General features: G+C 42.4%; 1 protein-coding gene across 2 annotated transcripts; it reads right to left on the reverse strand.

Moving 5' to 3' along the window:
• Positions 1–4994: 4994 nt before the first annotated feature.
• Positions 4995–18431, reverse strand: CBLL1 (Cbl proto-oncogene like 1). 2 transcript variants are annotated; one of them, XM_033162949.1, is made up of 6 exons: positions 18325–18431; positions 10520–10684; positions 9181–9278; positions 8778–8861; positions 7396–7469; positions 4995–6487 (listed from the first exon to the last, which is right to left on the reverse strand). In XM_033162949.1, the coding sequence occupies exons 1-6, from the start codon at positions 18335–18337 to the stop codon at positions 5449–5451; spliced, it is 1473 nt and encodes a 490-aa protein (XP_033018840.1). In that variant the 5' UTR covers positions 18338–18431; the 3' UTR covers positions 4995–5448. The 2 variants fall into 2 exon arrangements, with proteins under 2 accessions (XP_033018840.1, XP_033018839.1); XM_033162948.1 differs by having other exon boundaries at positions 9181–9281.
• Positions 18432–18964: the final 533 nt, after the last annotated feature.

The raw sequence follows: 18964 nt of genomic DNA on the forward strand, positions 1-18964 counted from the left end.
GTCCTGTTCATGAGGAGGACAGGGAAAGAGGTCCTCCTCGGGAGGAGGACTGGGACGTTACAGGGAACCCCAGCCACTTCTGTCGACTGACTCCTCTCCCCTAGCGGTTCCCCTGAGCTCTCTCCAAGGGAGCAGGAGGTGCAGGGGCTTGGAGACTCTGGGCAAAGACCCAGCACCGCCAGCCAGAGAGGATCTGAGGAAGAACTGCCGCTTCCGGCGCCAGCACAGCATTGGGGGGTCAGGAGGCACCGCAGACGTCGTTTTAGGGTGCTGAGACTTTGGTGTTGGACGGGAAACCGGAGAGGGGCACTTCCGGATTCTGCAAGTGACTGAGCGGTCATGTTTTGAACTAGCTCTACACTGTAAAATAGTAATGCACAATAAATAGTCTTAGCAACTGAAGGCTCTGTCGTTACTCATGAGCAACACTTGGGGAAACCCTGACACATTGGTTCCTACTAAACTTTTAATATGGAGTAGGAGCAAAACCAGAAACACAATCCTATGAAAAGATTTACCAAAAAAAAGCCCAATGTGTAACAAATTACCATATTTTTCCATGTAAAAGACTACGCCCCGCCCTTAAAAATAATGCCAAAAATTAGGGAGCGTCTTATACATGGGGCCATCTCCTATTTTCTTAAATCTGAGTCCCCCAAAATAGAGGGTGTCTTATACATGGGGGTGTCTTATAGACGTGAAAATACGGCATATTGGATTGTATGCTTTTAATGCCTTTATTCCACTGCATTAGCTATTATTCCACACTGCCTAAAATAGCTTCAAAACAGGCAGTAAATATGATAACAGCTTAATGTTGCTATCCCTGCAACATTTTTCTTCCTGGGGTGAGAAATTCCAAGAATGTAGAACTTAACCAAGTGTCGTTTCTTTTGTTAGATCACTGGGGTCTTACTGGGCATAGGTGGAGGCAGAGAGTAGCTCTCCTACAAACAGCCAAACCCACATAAAACCTTAAAGAACATAAGAGGCTGTTGGATTGGACCAATGGCCCATATTGTCCGGCATCCACTTTCATGGTAGCCTACCAGATGCATAAGGAGAGGTGAAAAGCAGGACCTGAGCACAACAGCACTCTCCCACCTTGTGAGTCGCAGCAACATGCGTTCAGAGGCATACGGTTTCTGACGGTAGACATACACATGGATGTTGTTGTTTAGTCGTGTCCGACTCTTTGTGACCCCATGGACCAGAGCACGCCAGGCACTCCTGTCTTCCACTGCCTCCCAGTTTGGTCAGACTCATGTTGGTAGCTTTGAGAACACTGTCCAACCATCTTGTCCTCTGTTGTCCCCTTCTCCTTGTGCCCTCCATCTTTCCTAACATCAGGGTCTTTTCCAGGGAGTCTTCTCTTCTCATGAGGTGGCCAAAGTATTGGAGCCTCAGCTTCAGGATCTGTCCTTCCAGTGAGCACTGAGGGCTGATTTCCTTCAGAATGGATAGGTTTGATCTTGCAGTACATGGGTATCTCAAGAGTTTCCTCCAGCACCATAATTCAAAAGCATCAAAATTCAAAAGCTTTTGAATGCACATGGATAGTATCATCAGAAACAGTCCCCTGCAAAAGGCACTTTCCAGAGCTTGCAGAGTCCCAAACCCAGCTCTCTCTGCATCTTTCTATCCTTAAAAGCTACCTTGAGGAGTGATCCTGTATCAAGGGGCAATTGCCTAACAATCAGGTGCCATGGAAAAACACCATCCTGAATACCCTGGGCTATTAACTGACCAGGTATTGCCTTAAGCAGGACCAACCCACCTGCGGTCTGAAGTGATGCAGTGCCAAGGACCATACCATGTAAGATCATTCATTAAAATCACACCTCGTTTTTCCAGTTAAATCATTTCCAAGGTAATTTGCTGTATGAGCAACAAATAGCGCATTAAAAATAACTTCATCGAAACACATCAGCACAAAGGTTTAAAAAAAGAATCTGAAAGTGAGCAAGGATTTAAACAGAAAGGGAATAAGGGTTTAAACATCGTACCCATTTGCAAGCATCCCCTCCCCCACATTATTGTAATTGAGGGAAGGGCAAAGCATGCAATGGGGATGCAGATGTGTAATTTGAGTTAGGAATAGAACACACAACCGTCAAACACATGCAAGCCAAAAGCAGATGTGCATTTTTGTAATCTGAGCACCACTGGATTTGCTAGTTTGATCTGTTATTATTCGGATGAGAGTACTGCATTTTTTCGTGTATAAGATGCCCACATGTATGACGACCCCTATTTTTTAAACCCAAAATTATGAAATTAAGTTGTTAAGTGCTTTTTGGGGGGTGGGGAGGTCACTTCCGCCAATCGGTCACCTGCGTGCCCACCACTGCCGGCCACTGCTGAATGCACACCTCGCCACAGCTGCCAATTGTCTGCCCGCTCACCGCCACCAACAGCCCACCCGGCCACTTGCCGCAGCTGCCAAACGCAGCCACCAATCGCCTGCCCAATTGCCGCAGCCAATCGCCAGCAAGCCTTGCCGCAGCCACCAATCACCCACCCAATTGCCGCTGCCAATCTCCTGCTTTCTGCTGCCATTAATCACACGCCGCCCCCCTCTGCATTCACTATCCACACACCATAAACAACAAAGAATCTTGTGGCATTTTAAAAGACTCATATACCTATTATACAATATGCATTTATGAACTAGAGACATCTTCTAGCCCGAGACAGCTTGTGCCATAATAAAAACACTAGTCTTTTCAAGTGTCACAGCAATCTTGCTGCTGCTACAGCCAACCAACATGGCTACTCTATGGAAACTTGTGACAATATTATGGTGGACCCAACTACCTCTGAATCACGATGGATGATTAGAAAAGTGACAGATGCAGTAATGAAAGTTACCCAAAAATTAGCACTACAGAACTTCTTCTTCTTCTTCTTCTTCTTCTTCTTCTTCTTCTTCTTCTTCTTCTTCTTCTTCTTCTTCTTCTTCTTCTTCTCATTATTATTATTTAAAAAAAGAACAACCACCTGAAATTACTAATGGAAAAAGCAGGACACAGTATTGAAAATTTACAGCTCCTGTAAAAAACCTACACCCAAAAAACTGGAATAGGCAAGTATCATTATCTACACGCCAACCCGAATTTCAGATCTTCATCCAGCTGAGTAATGCAAACCACTGAAGTTGGAGTACATGGTATATGGCAGGCATAGGCAAACTCGGCCCTCCAGATGTTTTGGTACTACAACTCCCATCATCCCTAGCTAACAGGACCAGTGGTCAGGGATGATGGGAGGAGTTGTCCCAAAACATCTGGAGGGCCGAGTTTGGGAATGCCTGTCCTAAGGCTTCAATCTTCATAATATGGCACTGGTGCATTAAGTTTGCCTATGCATGGTATATGGCAACTGAGCCCACAAGCTATTAAGAGGTCATTGGAAACATAAAGATGACAATCGCTTAACTGCAGTCAAGAAATCAAAAACAGGTTCTCTCCCCCTTTTCCACCACAAACCCCACCCATTCATAAAAAGTTGGGTGCTGCAGTGAGCCAGCTGCAGTGAACAGACAAGGTTCTCTCCCGACAAGTTTGTTAAGCAGCTTCAAACGTAGCTAAAATCCCAATTAATCTTGAATCATGGGTGCTGGTACCCAACGGAGGCTGGTCCATGAGTGTGAATGGGGTAGTGCCCCCGCCACACCAGCCTGCCCTCAGCTACTCACTTTCTTACTTGGAATCAGTCAGCTTCCTCTTGCTTAGGCTTGGTGCTGCCCTTGTAGAATTCAGCAGTGAGGAGCATGGCCTCTGCCTGCCATTGGCTCTGGCTCCACTTAGTGCTGGCTTCCTTGCCTTCAGTCCCAAAAGACACCACTGCTGGTGCCTAAGTAACAACTAATCGTTGTGAAGACGGTCAGGGGAATTTCGTAATAGGTGGGATGGGAGATCTCCTGATTTATAACACCGGTAGACAGATTGCCTGTTTTCTCTGTACATGCCCCAAGTAAATGTGTGAAGTGTGAAAGATCTCCAGTCAACCAGAATTCTTTGTATCATGAGCCGAAAGTCATTTACGGTGCAATCCTGTACTTCTATTCAGAAGTCGAAGGCATATTCCTAGCTGTGCACAGGATTGCAGCCATGCAGTACAATTCTAGGCATGTTTACACAGAAGTAGCACTCCCTTTTTTTTAAATAGAAAACTCCCTCCCTCCCTAAAAAATGCATATAGCACCACAGCCTTACAGTGTGATGATGTTCCTCTTATCAACAGAACTACCTTCCAGTTCATAAGCACTGTTATTTATCCGCATAAACCTGCTTCCACGTTGCGTATTACACGGTGCTAAACGTATTTACCACATCAAATATAGCCAATCACAGTTAACAGTTGCCTCTATGATGCACACAGTGGAAAACACTAATTTTCTGAATGTGCAATTTACATTTCAGGCAGTATATGAAATACTCTGCATGTTAAAAGTTTAACATAGGAAGTGGTCCTTAGTTTATAAACCTTTCAACAATGTCCATAAGGGATATTCTCCATAAAGCAAAACCAATTTTTGATTTCCTTAACATGTAACAAGTGAATTTGTGATTCCAACACTAACATGACTTAAACATAAATTACCCATAAATGGCATTGGCACTATGTTTGAGTTTGAAATAAACAGAAAACCTTATGCTGCAAAGTCATTGCTGTAAGGTCAATTTCATTGCCTGAAAACTGAAGCACTAAAATAAAGGCATGTTTTGGAATATTTAACAAGTCTGAGGTTTTAAAGTGCAAATTTTTAAGACCGCCATGAAACTAAAAATGTCTGTTCTTGCTTAGCAAAAGATATTAACACAATGAAATGTCTGTTTTACCTATTTTTTTCTTCCTCACACTCTGAAAAGACTACAAATTTCCTACGTGAAAAATGCCATCATGCTTGCATGAAAAATAGTAACACCAAATTCATTAGTTCTTACTCCCCACTCCATCCCAACATTTAAAATTCATGCAAAAAAGCAAACTTTTTTTGGACCATATTTTAAATTTAATTATACACAGGTTGACAAAAAAAAGGAAACGTATCACAAATAAAACTAACCATCAGATTTAACAAAAATACCTTCAAGTGGTACATGTAAGTGTTCGGTCGTTGGGAAATATTACAAATGTTCATTTCTGGAGTACTTCAACCGGACTATGGGTACAACATCTGTTAAAATGTCACTGCCAACTACAGAGCCATACAGCACTACAGTATATCAGTCGTCAAAGAGTCCTACGGTCAAGGTTTTAAAATTTTACCTTAAGAATCAAGTCCCCAGAGTTTTACAGTCACATTTTAAAACTTTTTATTTCTTCAAATAAATGAAGCAGAACAAAAAGAAAAGAAAAGAAAAAGAGCTCTCCATTAAAAGGCTGCTGTTTAGAAAGTTATCCTTCCTATGTCATACTTTTTAGTTCAAATTGCTATTAATATCATTGATAATATGGCCTGTATCTGGCTTGATCAGGATGGTGTGGTCCAGAAAGCTGAGCTTGAGAAGGCGGCCCTTGCATTCGCGGCGGCGGCGGCGGCCCTCTTGGAGCCGGCCACATGCCTGGACTCATCCCCCCCGGCTGAGTGAACGGAGGGCTGAGAGTTCCTTGGTCTTCACTGAACTTTGGCAAAGCGTTAGGGTTGTAGTGATGGGGAGGGGGAGCGTTTACATTGACAGGCGGGCCGCCGTGCTGAGGAGGGGGCGGTCCCGGCGGAGGATGATTCATATATGGTGGCAGCTGGGCAATGATGTGTCCAGGGGGAGGGGTGATGGGTGGGGGAGCAGAGGTCATTGGAGGAGGCGGAGCTTGGCTATACACCAGGTGGGGAGTGCCTCCTGCCTGGGGAGGGTGCTGCATTGGATGGCTTATCGGGGGCGGCGGGGGAGGGGGAGGGGCGTAGTGCTGCTGAGGCGGCATGATGTGGTGGGGGTGGGAGACCACTTGCTGGCCCTGGTATTCGGGGTGGTGGTGAGCAGGTGTCGGGGCCGGTGGCGGTGGTTCTCGAGCACCGGAATTCGAATCGTCTTGGATAGGGACCGTGATAAGGTTGCTGTGTTTCCTTGTGGAGATGCGGAACGTGTCTTGGCTGACCGGGCGAGGGGGGGGAGGAGCCATGGACATCTCCGCCGGGGAGGCACGGATGTCTTCGTGGGGCTGGTTGTAATGCTCGTGAGAGACGTGCTGCAACGGAGACGGCATCAGGATGTGCTGCTTTGGTGGGATGTGGCTCAGGTGATGCTTATCAGGCGGCATGATGAACCGCTCCGGGATTTCGGCAGGAGGAGGGGCGATGGGAGGGTGGACAGGTTCCAGTGGGGGCCGCGCAACTGGTTTGCCAGCTCTCATGTGACGGTGGTTGATGTGAGCCTGCAAGTCCCTCTGGGATAAGTATGTTCTCTTGCAACCTTGCACAATGCTACACATGAAGAGAGACCCCCGGACACACTGCTCAATTCGCTGCACAGATTCGTTACAGCTATATCGGGGAGGGGGAAGAAACAAGAAAGTGGTTAGCAGACATTACTACAAGTTAGGAATAATAGGAATAGGAATAATTTATTATTGGCCAAGTACATTTTTGCAACATACTTGGAATTTGTTTCAGCTACATTGCAATGTAAACATACAGACACTGTTCCTCTCACAATACAAAGAAGCAAAGAAACCCCACCCATATTTTACCTCCCCTTAAGCTATACAACTAGGAATTTAACAATTTAATGGCACAAGGGAAAAAACTATTCTTGTGCCTGGCCGATTTTGTATATGAAGTCCTGTAGCGACGTCCAGATGGAAGTAAATCAAGCAGATGATGACCGGGATGTAAAGGATCTGCTACAATTCTCTCTGCTCTCTTCCTAACTCGGGTAGCATAAATTGTCTCTATTGAAGGCAAGCTAGCACCATTAAGTTAAGTTAATTATTAAGTTGTACAAGTTAATAAACAAACAATCATCGGGGGAGGGGACGGACAAGATTAGCTGATTCGTATTATAATAGCTTATTTATGGGATAATATTCTGAACACAATCTTCTTCCATTAATATCAATTTAAAATTTCTGGCAGGGATAGCGCCCTTGATAAGAAAGAAAGCACACTGAATTTTGCAAAAGTTTAGAACCAACGTGCCTTAAATTTGTTGCAGACTACTGTGTTGCCTATCTAATATAATTGCTGAATACAACCCCTTTTGTCATGGGCAACTACAGATCATGTCCAATTTACCAGTATCTTCCTTCCTCTCATCCTCAGTAAAGAGCTGAGTTACATGTTACCTCTTAGTAAGGGAACACACGGAGTAAAGTCGCATACAACTGATCACCAGAAAAAAGGAACAGTGTATTTCCCCAACTCACAAAAACACGTTCATCAGTTTAACTTACCCTGGGCACATCTTGTCACCTTTTTTCTCATGTAAAATAGCACAATCATAGCAGAAAACATGCTTGCAGGGTATCTAAAAAACCAGGAAAGAAAACCGCATGAGCAAATCAATGCTTTGCAAACTCTTCACTTTTAAACAGGATACCATCAAACGCTCAGAATAGATTCTTACCCAGCTACCAGGACTGTAAGATGTTTTGCACACTAATAAGCAAAGAACAGCAAGAACACTCCAAAGCATGTTGCTGAAAATAAAATTCTTACATTTAAAATGTCCACGAAGCTGCAGAGAAATTAAGATACCTAATGGTGCTGTATTTCATACATTTCCTTATTATGCAGGCTTCCCTTTCCATCTGCTGGACACTCTTGGGTTCTGCAAGTGTCTCCCAATTAAAATACATAACCATAATGGTTAGAATCTGGATTGTTCCATGTACAAATGGATTACAAACTAAAACATCCAATATCCAGTACTAGGACTTAATTTTAACAACCCAGTTCTGAGAGCAATGTGAGCTTCTTCAAAGCTAATGACAAACTTAGCACTCTATGGTTGGAAGAAACTGTCCACACCTAAACTACAATCCAAAAACCTGATATGTAGGTTCAAATCCCCACTCAACCATGAAACTCTCTAGTCACTAGATCCCTTGGGCTAGTCACTATCTCTCAGCCTAACCTACCTTGCAGTTCTTGTGAGAATAAAACAGAGTGGTAAGGAATAATGTATTCCAGCTTGAATTCCTTAGAGGAAAGGCAGGATACAAATGGAATACAAAATAATAGCCAAACGAAACCAACAACAATTCGACATTTTATTATTATTATTACTATTATTATTATTATTATTATTATTATTATTATTATTTGTACCCCGCCCATCTGGCAGTTGCAAAACTGGAAGAGCTTTCACAAAAAAGCAAACTGAAATTATATATAGGTCAGTGTTTTGGAAAACACACTATTGAAAAAGAACATCAAAATGTTTTTTTCCATGCTATCTTTCAATGCACACCATATCAAATTTAATTTAAAAGGGCTCTGCATGATACAGAAGCAAGAGTGATTTTACAGCTCATCAGACAGGTGACTCTCAACTTACGCTGTGATTACATTCTAGGGATAGCATCTACAGCCAAAATCACGTACAGTATAGTCCAAACACACTGGCTTCAATGGCGGGTGGGATTGTCAAAGATTCCCCCCTGCCCGATTGTCTGCCCCTTTGCATATTTTAAAAAATTAACCAAGCACATAAAGCTGAATGCACATAAGTTAAATGAGCATATATGCTAAGTTAGCTGCATTGAGAAGACATGGCTACCTGTATCACATAGCTGTATGATTGTTTTGAGCTGATCAATATAGTTCTGCTTACCATGCGTCCATACATTTTGATTGGTAGCCCACACTTGTCACAGAAATGGACTGGGGTATCATCCTTTTCTCCTAGTAAATTTATCTGTCAAAACGGCAAGCATCATATTTTATCAGCTGATTATCACAATACACTGGCCTATTTTAAATGCACAGAAATCTACAAAAATCCTGGGTATGTTTTTCTGGAAGGCATGAGGCCCCCTCCCCCCTCCCTTCCCGTAACTTTTGTGAACAGGACTAAAATTTCTATTCAGTTGTATTAAGTAATAGCAACAGGTTAGGCACTATACAGTATTACAAAAAAAAAAACCAAGATACCCAACTCCTGTTTAAAACAACATTTTGACTTTATAGTTTTTAAATTAGAATGTATTTCAGAACTACGGAGTCAATTAGTGAACCTTGAAGTCCCAGAAGAGATGTCCGGGAAATCTTCTTTGATTACTAAACACATCACCACCTTTGCATTCATATCGTTCTTCTTCGTTGTAGTCAAATTCTTCTGTGGGGGAACAAACCAAAAATTTAGATCAACCTTGCTGGTAACTGGTTGTGGGTGGTTTTTTTTTTTAGCTACACTCACACCGACACATGATGCCATTTTGTCATATGCTGAAAGGTTTAGGGCAGATAAAGTACATCAGACGGCACATAGTCAAGCTATGGCTCTCGTTCCCCCAGGAGGCAGTGATGGCCACCAAGGTGAATGGTTTTAAAAAGAGGATTAGACAATTTCACAGAGAAGAGGACTATCAATGGCCTCTAGCCATGTTGGCTATCCTACACCTCCACCATAGGAGGCAGGAATGCTTCTGAATACCAGTTGCTGGAAACCACATGAAGAGAGGATGCTCTTGGGCTCGTGTTTTGCTCCCAGGTTTCCTGCAGACATCTGTTTGGCCAGTGAGAACAGGATACTGGACTAGACAGGCCTTTGGTCTGATCCAGAAGGTTTTTCTTTTTGTTGGGATGGGTACAACAGATCGGATAATGACAAGCAAGCAGGGTGAATAAAAATCAATGGATTTTTTTAAAGCAATTTTTTAAATTTAAAGCATTTTTTAAAAAAAATTTAAATTGGATTTTTACGATAAAATGCTTTTGGAGGGAAAATCCTTCTAAAGATAGTTTTCTATTTAAGTTACATTATAGTCCAAATGCCATTCATCAAGAAATAAGGATTTGTTTAAAGTTTTTCATGTGTGCTAAAACTCAGTCTAGGTTTGTTTAATTGTTTAACCACATCAGTCAACAAACATGGATGCATATGCTATAATGTTACTGTTTTAGTTAAATGAATTGTTTAAATTGTTATTAAGGAAATGATTATTTTTCTCCTTCCAATAAAGCACAGCAGAAAAGTTGTCCAAATATAAACAGTTAAACTTATTAAACCTCACGATAATTTCACAATAATCTATGTGTTTCTAATAGTACAAACAAATCAGTAATTTTTGATATAACTGTAAAAACTACTCTGAAAATTTATTATTCCAAAAATGAAACCTTCATATGTTTGTAAATATTAAGATTATATGAGCAAGAATGAGTTTTTCTGTAAAAAAATGATTTAAATCAAGTCTTACTGACTAGTGATTTGAATCATGATTTAAATAGAATTGTGCCCCATGGACCTTCAGCTTCTCTTTTGCAAACCGCCAATTCTTAAATACCTTTTACAAATGGCAAAAGCTGCTAAAGCCTTTTGGAATTATGATACAGCTTCTCTCATCAGTTTACCTTCTTCACCAGCCTTTGATGGCAACCTATTCATACTTCTCGCAGGACGAGGTGGTGTAGGTTTAGCTTTGTTTGTCTGCTTGGAAATTAGCTTTATAGGGATGCGTCGGCGAACATCAAGACCTCCCAATGATCCGGAACTATTTGTACCTTGCAAATCATTGTCTATGTAAAAAAAAGAAATCAAAGATATGTGTCTGTTTTGATTTATCCAAATGCTGAAAAGAATTTTTACCCCTTCAAAGTTGACCCAATATTCACAGATGAGCACAGTTTTCAAAGAGTTTCTACAGAGTAACAGGCTATAAAAACAATATAATAAAATTATTATTAACCAACTCTCTCTGACACTAGACTCTCTCCTGAAGAACGGATTTGTGTTTAATTGTACTAAAAAAATGCATTCACCACATGCTTCTGCGGGAACGATTACAATAGCAAGTAACAAAATCATGCTTTAATAGATTGCCTTTTACAAACAGCAACCACAATAGCTAAGTCAAACTAAAGCATTTATTAGTGTGGCATAGCCAAAAAAAAAAGTCCAAATTAGACAAAACTTACCACATGGCAAACATATTACTAGAGTGTACTACTTCAGACTACAAAGGGAAAACATTCTGTTTGAAAGTTCACACACACAAAACTCCCTGCATATTAAAAACGGCAAGGAATAGACTAGGTTATAACTCCACCCTGTAATGCAGTTTTCTACTTTTTTAAAAGTTTGAAGCATTCCATTGTTCCATTCCATTCCCCCATCCCACACCTCACCCTGAAAGGGGGGGGGGAGAAGCCCAGATGGCATAGTGTTAGGCACGTAAGACTGAGAAGCAGTGAACATCTGGTTTGTAACTCATCAAAAAAGATTTGCTCAAATATTGTCAATTTAAGGTCAAATACAGCACCAACTTTACTGGAACAACAGAAAATATCCTTTAATGATTGGCAGATTTAATACCTAGGCTAGCTACAAAAACAAAGGGAAGTATTCAAAGGCAGTATTATGCTAACAGAAATAGTTCCGTAAAGCAGGGCAAATCATTTCCACCACTTCCTTCTATTCAATACAGTCCTCCATCACCCCTAGAATAGTATGGGATATAGCATAGGACTGCAATTGATAAGGGTATTGGTGAAAATGGGGTGCCTTGCCTTGTAATATCAGAATTTTTTTAAAGCCAACTATTATGAATTACAGCTTTAAAAAACATTAGACAAGGTTTCCTTAAAATGTCAACTAATATTTCTCCTTGTTTTTTATCCTGAAATACCAGTGCAAGCCTACAGCTTGAAAATTAAAACAAAATAAAGGAATAGGAACAGTAACTAATAAAAGTAAATGTCACTTTCTTTAAAGGCAATTGTGTTAAATAAGACAATCAATTACTGAAGCATCATCAGCATATCTTTAATGAGTATTTGACAATAGCCAAATAATCAATTAACATTATTTGACTTACTGCGCCAATCATAAATCAAGCAGACTTCAAAATTTTTGTTAAGACCCTTCCCATCTCAGTTATGTACTTTATAACAGTATACTTTTTGTCACACAGATTCTATATGTCGAGCATACATTTTTGAAGGGGGGGGAGAAGCAGTTTTCATAATTTTAAAATATTATTTCTAATTGTTTTAACTTGGATATACTTTTGGACCTTACCCCGAAACCATCTAGCAAAGGATACAGGCTATAAATTTTTAAAAATGAATATAAAACAGGTAAATAGCACCATTTCTTAATATCCTCTCATGAAGAACTGTGCATTTTACAAACCATTGCTTTTAAGAAAGTTGCTAGGTTAGATCTCCTCTCCTCAAAACTCAAGTTTTCTGTGACATCTTTGGCTTCACCAACCTGGTTCCCGACAGATGTTTGCTGTGGTCAATGGGGAGTTGTAATCCAAAACATCTGGAAGGTGCCAGGTTGGTGAAGGCTAAATTAAACCCTTAGCCCTAATTCCCAAACGAGATAAAGTTGAAGTAAATGTAACTGCATTCCTCCCAGGTTACTCTGGCCTCTTATCCCATCTCACCTTGTTGCTTGCCATGCTGTAGAACAGGCTTTCCAAAACCCGGCCCTCCAGCTGTTTTGAGACTACAATTCCCATCATCCCTGACCACTGGTCCTGCTAGCTAGGGATCATGGGAGTTGTAGGCCAAAAAACATCTGGAAGGCCAAGTTTGAGTAAGCCTGCTGTAGAAATTTTAGACTATGAAATGCTTGGGAAGGGAACCAGTCTTTTCTTGCACAATACATGACTGATAAAAACTGAAGTGACGCTTTCCATTTTCCCAGTTTCATGAACTTTCATTAGCTGAAAGAACTCTGCAAATTAGTAGAACTGCTTTTCTTCTTCACCCTCTGAAAGATGCAATCTTACTTTCAAAGAGGATCTACTGTACTTTTCACATGTACCTCTCTAGACTCAATTCAGAAGCAGCTCAGTGGTTTCAACAACAAGGAAAATAAGAAGAATCTTTGCAGCAGTTACTGCATCATCACAAATCAAACTAACAGAAGGCTCATCCAGACTTCCTTTTTGTGCCCCATTTCTAGGCCACACTTTAAAGCTCTATGTCTGAGTACTTTCTCCATGAACAACCACTCTTTGCTGCTGCATCAGAATAGAATAGAATAGAATAGAATAGAATAGAATTTTATTTACGGCCATAGGCCCATACAAATAAAAACACATAGAAAACAGTTTGTGCAAGTGGGAACAACAGCTGCTAAAACCCCACAGTAACAATAAAATACAATAAAATAGAATGGCAAACTAAGCGTTAGCTAGCTTGTAGTGCTCCTTGGCGTCGCTTTTGGGTAAGGACGGCGACCAGGAACCTTGCCACTTTCAGGGTCGTATGAGCGTCCTTATCCTGCAAGATTTGGGCAAGGTGGAATTCTGGTGGGGTGCCCTCTAGTTTCTGTATGATTGATCCCAGCAAATTTGCCCGTGGCACGTTGAACAAGGGGCAAGCGAACATAATGTGCTGGAGAGACTCCAGTGTCTCCTTATCACATTCGCACATGGCGGAGGCTTGGCCCTTTGAGAATCTATGTCTCAGGACATTGGAGGGAAAAACATTGAACCTCGCTTTGGTGAAGGCCAGTCTATGGACAACAGTCGAAAGGGAGGAGAGGTATGATGGAACGCAGTAAGTTAAGGTGATACCAATGTTCTGGGGCGAACAAACACCTCCCCCCAGCATATAATTTCGCTGTAGATCGATGTCATCCAGTCTTTGGCGGATCAGTCTTTGAGCAGTAGTTTGATCTAATTTTAGGGAATCTGAGGGAGAGATTCCATAACTCAGGAGTTTGGCATGAATTCTACTAGTCCAAAGGCTAGAGAATTCATCTCGCCATAAGCATTGGACAAGGTAGTGGCTTGGTAATCTATGCCACAATGTTAGCCAATAATTGAAGACTTGCTTCCACAGGCAAGTTTCTAAGGATACAATCTTCAATTCTAGGCGAATGGCTGCATTGCTTACACACAGGGGGAGCATTAGGAGCCGGCGTAGGAATTGATTTTGCAGCGTCTCAAGAGGGGCAAGATCTGTCATCGCAGCCCAAAGCGGGGCAGCATAAGCAAGCACGCTCACCACTTTTGCCTTAAACACCTTTAGGGCTGAGGGAACATGCAAAGCTCCATCCGAAAAAAAGAATCGGAGGAGCGCGTATGACAGAGTTTTGGCCTTGTTAAGTAGGTGTTGAATTTGAGCTTTCCACCCCAGATTGTATTGAAAAATCACTCCTAGATATTGGAATTTTAGAACTTGCTCTATTTTTGCTCCGCCAAGCTTCCATTCGTATAATCTCCGACTTCTGGAGAAAATCAGAATCTTGGATTTAGCATGGTTAATAGTTAATTGGTTGAGTTGACAATACGTGGCAAAGATCTTCAAGGCCCTGGTTAGTCCAACACGTGAGTAAGATAGAATTACCGCATCGTCCGCATATAAAAGGAGTGGGCAGCGGTAGTCCGCTAGTCTGGGCGCGTGTGTACTTGGAGATGAGTTGACTAGAGGTGCTCGCATGTCGCTGATGAATAGATTAAATAGGCAGGGAGCCAGTATGCATCCTTGGCGAACTCCCTTGTTTATTGGTATCGAGTTGGTGAGGTCACCCGCAGGAGTAAGTCTCACTCTGGCAAGGGTACCTTCGTGGAGCTGACTTATAAGCCATAAGAGTCTTCTATCGATACCCTGTTTTGCAAGTTTCTCCCATAGGATATTTCTAGGAACGCTGTCAAAGGCTGCCTTTAAGTCTAAGAAGGCGGCACAGAGGTAGCCCCGGGGAGGGGAGGAGTACTTCCGTGCAAGATGATAAAGAACTATCGCATGGTCGGTTGTAGAGCGTTTAGCAAACAGCAATCCACAGAAAATCCAAAATACTCCAATTCAGTGTTAAAGAGTGGATTTTCCTGGGGGTAATGGCAGGGTAATAATAATAATAATAATAATAATAATAATAATAATAATAATAGCTTGGCTACAGACTGGGAAAGCATAGACTTGTGCCTAGAAAGCAAAGGGCAAAATGTAAATGTGGATTAGCCCAAAGTTATTCAAATCTAGAGTGTATAATGAGGAATCATCTCATCAAACACACAGTCTATTCTGTTGTTAATACAGTCCTATCTATAAAAGAAAGCTAAACTCTGATACTAGAAACTATATATACATGTAAAGCTGTTGAAGATACTAATTATTGCCTGAAAATTAGGCCACTTACAGTACAATTCTAGCCATGTACGCTCAGAAGTAAATCCTACTTAATTCAATCAGGATTGCTCCTAGGTAAGTAGGGTGAGGATTACAACCAAGTATTGTTATTATTTGGCTCTAAGTAAAAAGAGCAAAACATACAGGAAAAATTCAATTAAGGGTTAGCATTTCTCATATCTCTCACTGTAACTGGAAATCAACCCAAGGTTACACATCTGTGAATCTATAATTCTATCTAAATTGCACCTGCTTCTAAATAAGAATTTTGTTCCTTGTTATGCCAATCCATATCATGTGTTTCATTGCAAGTGCTTCAAACTAGAACTGATCCATAGTTTAAGCCCACAGCAAATGTGCCTAAAATGAATTTTATTTTATTGCATATTTATTCTGCGCTTCCTCCAAGGAGTTCTGGGTGGCCGTCCACTCCTTTATTACATTCCCACAACAGCTGTGTGAGCTAGGTACAGGTAAAAGAGAATGACTGACCAGGAGTCACTCAGTGTAAAAGGGGATTTGACCAGGGTCTCCCTTGGCCTAGCCAATCTTCTTACAAATAAGCTGACAGTGACATTTTCAGAAATACATCTTATAACTCTGTGATGGATTCAGCGTTTGTTCCCAGCCAGCATGACTAATGGTTAGGGATGATAGTTGTAGTACAGCAGCATATGGAGGAGCACAGATTCCTCAGCTGCTTTTAATAAATCCCAATACGGCAAACAAAATCAGTAGACCTACGAGAAGATGCAGGCTTTAAAAGGGCATGAGCAACCTAATAGATAAGTGTTTCCAAACTTGACTCTCCAGATGTTTTCGGACTACAACTCCCAGCATCCCTAGGTAGCAAGACCAGTGGTCAGAGATGATGGGAATTGTAGCCCAAAAGCAGCCAGAGAAATGCTGCAGTAGATCAAGAGCTACCGGTACTCTCTATCCAGTAAAGATGCTTAAACCCTGCCTTGGTTTGTTTTGTTTGTTTGTGTTTTTTGTTTTAAAGCAGCAAGATTTTTTTAATAGTAATTTTTATTAGCTTTCAATTACAATCCAATAATAGCCTTATTACAACAATACCAATTTATTAACAATTATTAATACAAATCGTTCAAATACCAAATTATACAATTTAGATAAAGTGGCTCCCTGTGTGCTAGATTTGATAGTTTGCTTTATTTCTGTGTTCCAAAATCTTACTCATTTCCACTACATTCCGGTCACCATAATAATCCCTTTTACAACAACTGCAACATTAATAACTCCTATTCCTGTTGAATGATTTATGCTTTAAAGCAGCATGATTTAATCAACAACAAAAGCAAGCTTAACCCATTAAGCGACAGGGACACTTTTGCAGGCTGCCCCTGTCCGATTCAAGGCCTTGCCTCCCAAATTCCTGTACTAAGAACTCCAGATAGTACTTCTAACTCATGGGGGGGCGGGTGGATCAGAGGAAGCCACGTTTGCCCTGCTGTGCAATTCCAACCAGGCGTTTCGCCACAAAACCCTTAACCAATAACCCCCCCCCAAAAAAAAACCCGCTAACCTTTGGTTGATCTATTTAACATCCTTTTAAAATGTGGCTCTTTTCTGGGGTGCGTGTGTTGTTTATTGGGTTGTTGCTTTTATTCTGATTATATATGTTGTTATCTTTTCTGTGAACTGCCCTGAGACCTCCGGGTATTGGGCAGTATATAAGCTCAATAAATTATTATCCTTATTATTTTCAAAGTCACGTTCGACCCACATGCAGTGGGGAGTGTGGTGATGGTGGGGAGATGGGTTACTACATCCATTTGCATGTACAGAAAATGGGCCAACCATGGCTGGATTTAGGTTTGATGAGGTCCTAAGCCAGGCATAGGCAAACTCCTGCCCTCCCTGACCACTGGTCCTGTTAGCTAGGGATGATGGGAATTGTAGTCCCAAACATCTGGAGGGCCAGAATTTGCCTATGCCTGCCCTAAGCTACTGAAGGTAATGGGGCCCTGCATATGTCCAGCTGTCCTTTGTCAACAACAAATTGTCACTGTTTTGTGTGTTGAATAGATGGTATATGACAGGGGTGGCCAACTCCCAAGAGACGGCGATCTGCTGGAAATGATCAAAGGTCAAAGTTGTTGAGCTTTTTTTAAGGAAGGAAAGCCCTGGTTTTGGGGGGTGCAGGGGGAAATATTTTTTTAGGGAAGCCAAACTTGTTGAGCTTCGTTCGGGGAGAGCCAGTGATCTGTCACTGATCTACCACACACGTCCAGTGATCTACCTGTTGGACGTCCCTGGTATATGGTAATTTATGGACCTAACAGGTATCTAAAGCCATAAGCCATTTGCACATAACAAAATATGTGTTTTATTTGAGTTGATATAGCAACCGAGGAACAATACAGATCTATTCTATTCTATCAAAGTTTGTTTGTTTTTTTATCTTATATTTTGGAAATGTACATTCAGGGTTTTTTCTCCCCCTTTAATCCCCCCCCCCCCCGAGAATGGGGCACTAAGCTATAGCTTGTTTAGCTGATTCTTAAATCGGGCACTGAGGCCAGCGGGGAAGCCCCTTTCCTTGATGCTTTTCACGCGGAAAGAGGAAACCTGCTTCGCTGGGGCGGGGGGGCGCCTGCCCTGCTATAGAGGGAGCGAAAGGGGAGCCACCCCAGTTAGCAGGACCCCTGAAGGGCTCAGCAGAGAGGAGGCCAGCAAAGGGCAGCCTTAAAGCCCTGCTCCCTCCAGAGGCGGACCAATGCTGCGCCTCGCAAAGCTTAAGTCAAGACGCGAGGCGGGCAGGTCGGAGGACGGCGGCCCGACATGGGCCTACTTGGGAGTAAGCGCCGCGGGCCTTATCCGCTGAGAGGAGCGGGCGGCCTAGTGCAGCCTGATGGCCCCCCGAGGCCCAGGCCGCGCTAGGCCGCGCGTTTCGAACCGCTCCGCCCTCCCGCTCGAAACAAGGCCGCGGCCTTCGAGTACCGGTTTCGCGCCGGGGCGGAGACGGAGCGGGAGGTCGCCGGGCGGGCGGGGAAGCTGCGAGGCTCCCGCTTCGCCCGCCAGGCCCCCCCGCCCGCTCCCCAACTCACCATTGTGGTCCATGGTTCGGTGTAGGGTACTCTGGGACAGGAAGTCGCCTCCCGGGCCACAGGATGGGCGGGACCGGAAGCGCGAGAGCCCGCGGGAAACGTAGAGGTGCGAAGGCAGAGGCGAAACCGTTCGTCGGAGGGGACGGTTCCTGGTTCCTTCGGGCGGGAATGTCCATCGGCAGTGCCATAGGGAGCGAGGGAACGGAATCCTGTCCAGGATTTGAACTATGAGCAGCGGAATGAATGAGAGATGGCTGTTACTGAGCGGAGAGGCAAAGATAGGGTGCTGCAATGGGGAGAGAGAAAACACCATGGAAAAATGGAACGGGAAGTCGACAAAACAGAAGAAAGATCTTATTATGGATGGGAATGTATACGTGAAATTTCTGGAAATTTAAGAAATATATCTGAAAAAAGAAAGCGACGGAAAAAAGAATTTTTTTTAAGCGCAAAAGTTTGCAGCAGAGCCAGGATGGATGTTTGCGCTCCTTTGGTAATGTGCTGCATACGAAACTTGAAAAGTATGCGCCGTTGGACAAGCTATTGTAGTTATAGTGTATTTAAATGAAATGAATGAATTGGAAACTGAAAATAATGCGGTAGCGGGCGTTGCTTCTTAAGGGAAACGTGGCTTAAGTCC

The sequence above is a fragment of the Lacerta agilis genome, chromosome 10 (genome assembly GCF_009819535.1).
Source record: "Lacerta agilis isolate rLacAgi1 chromosome 10, rLacAgi1.pri, whole genome shotgun sequence".
NCBI lineage: Eukaryota > Metazoa > Chordata > Lepidosauria > Squamata > Lacertidae > Lacerta > Lacerta agilis.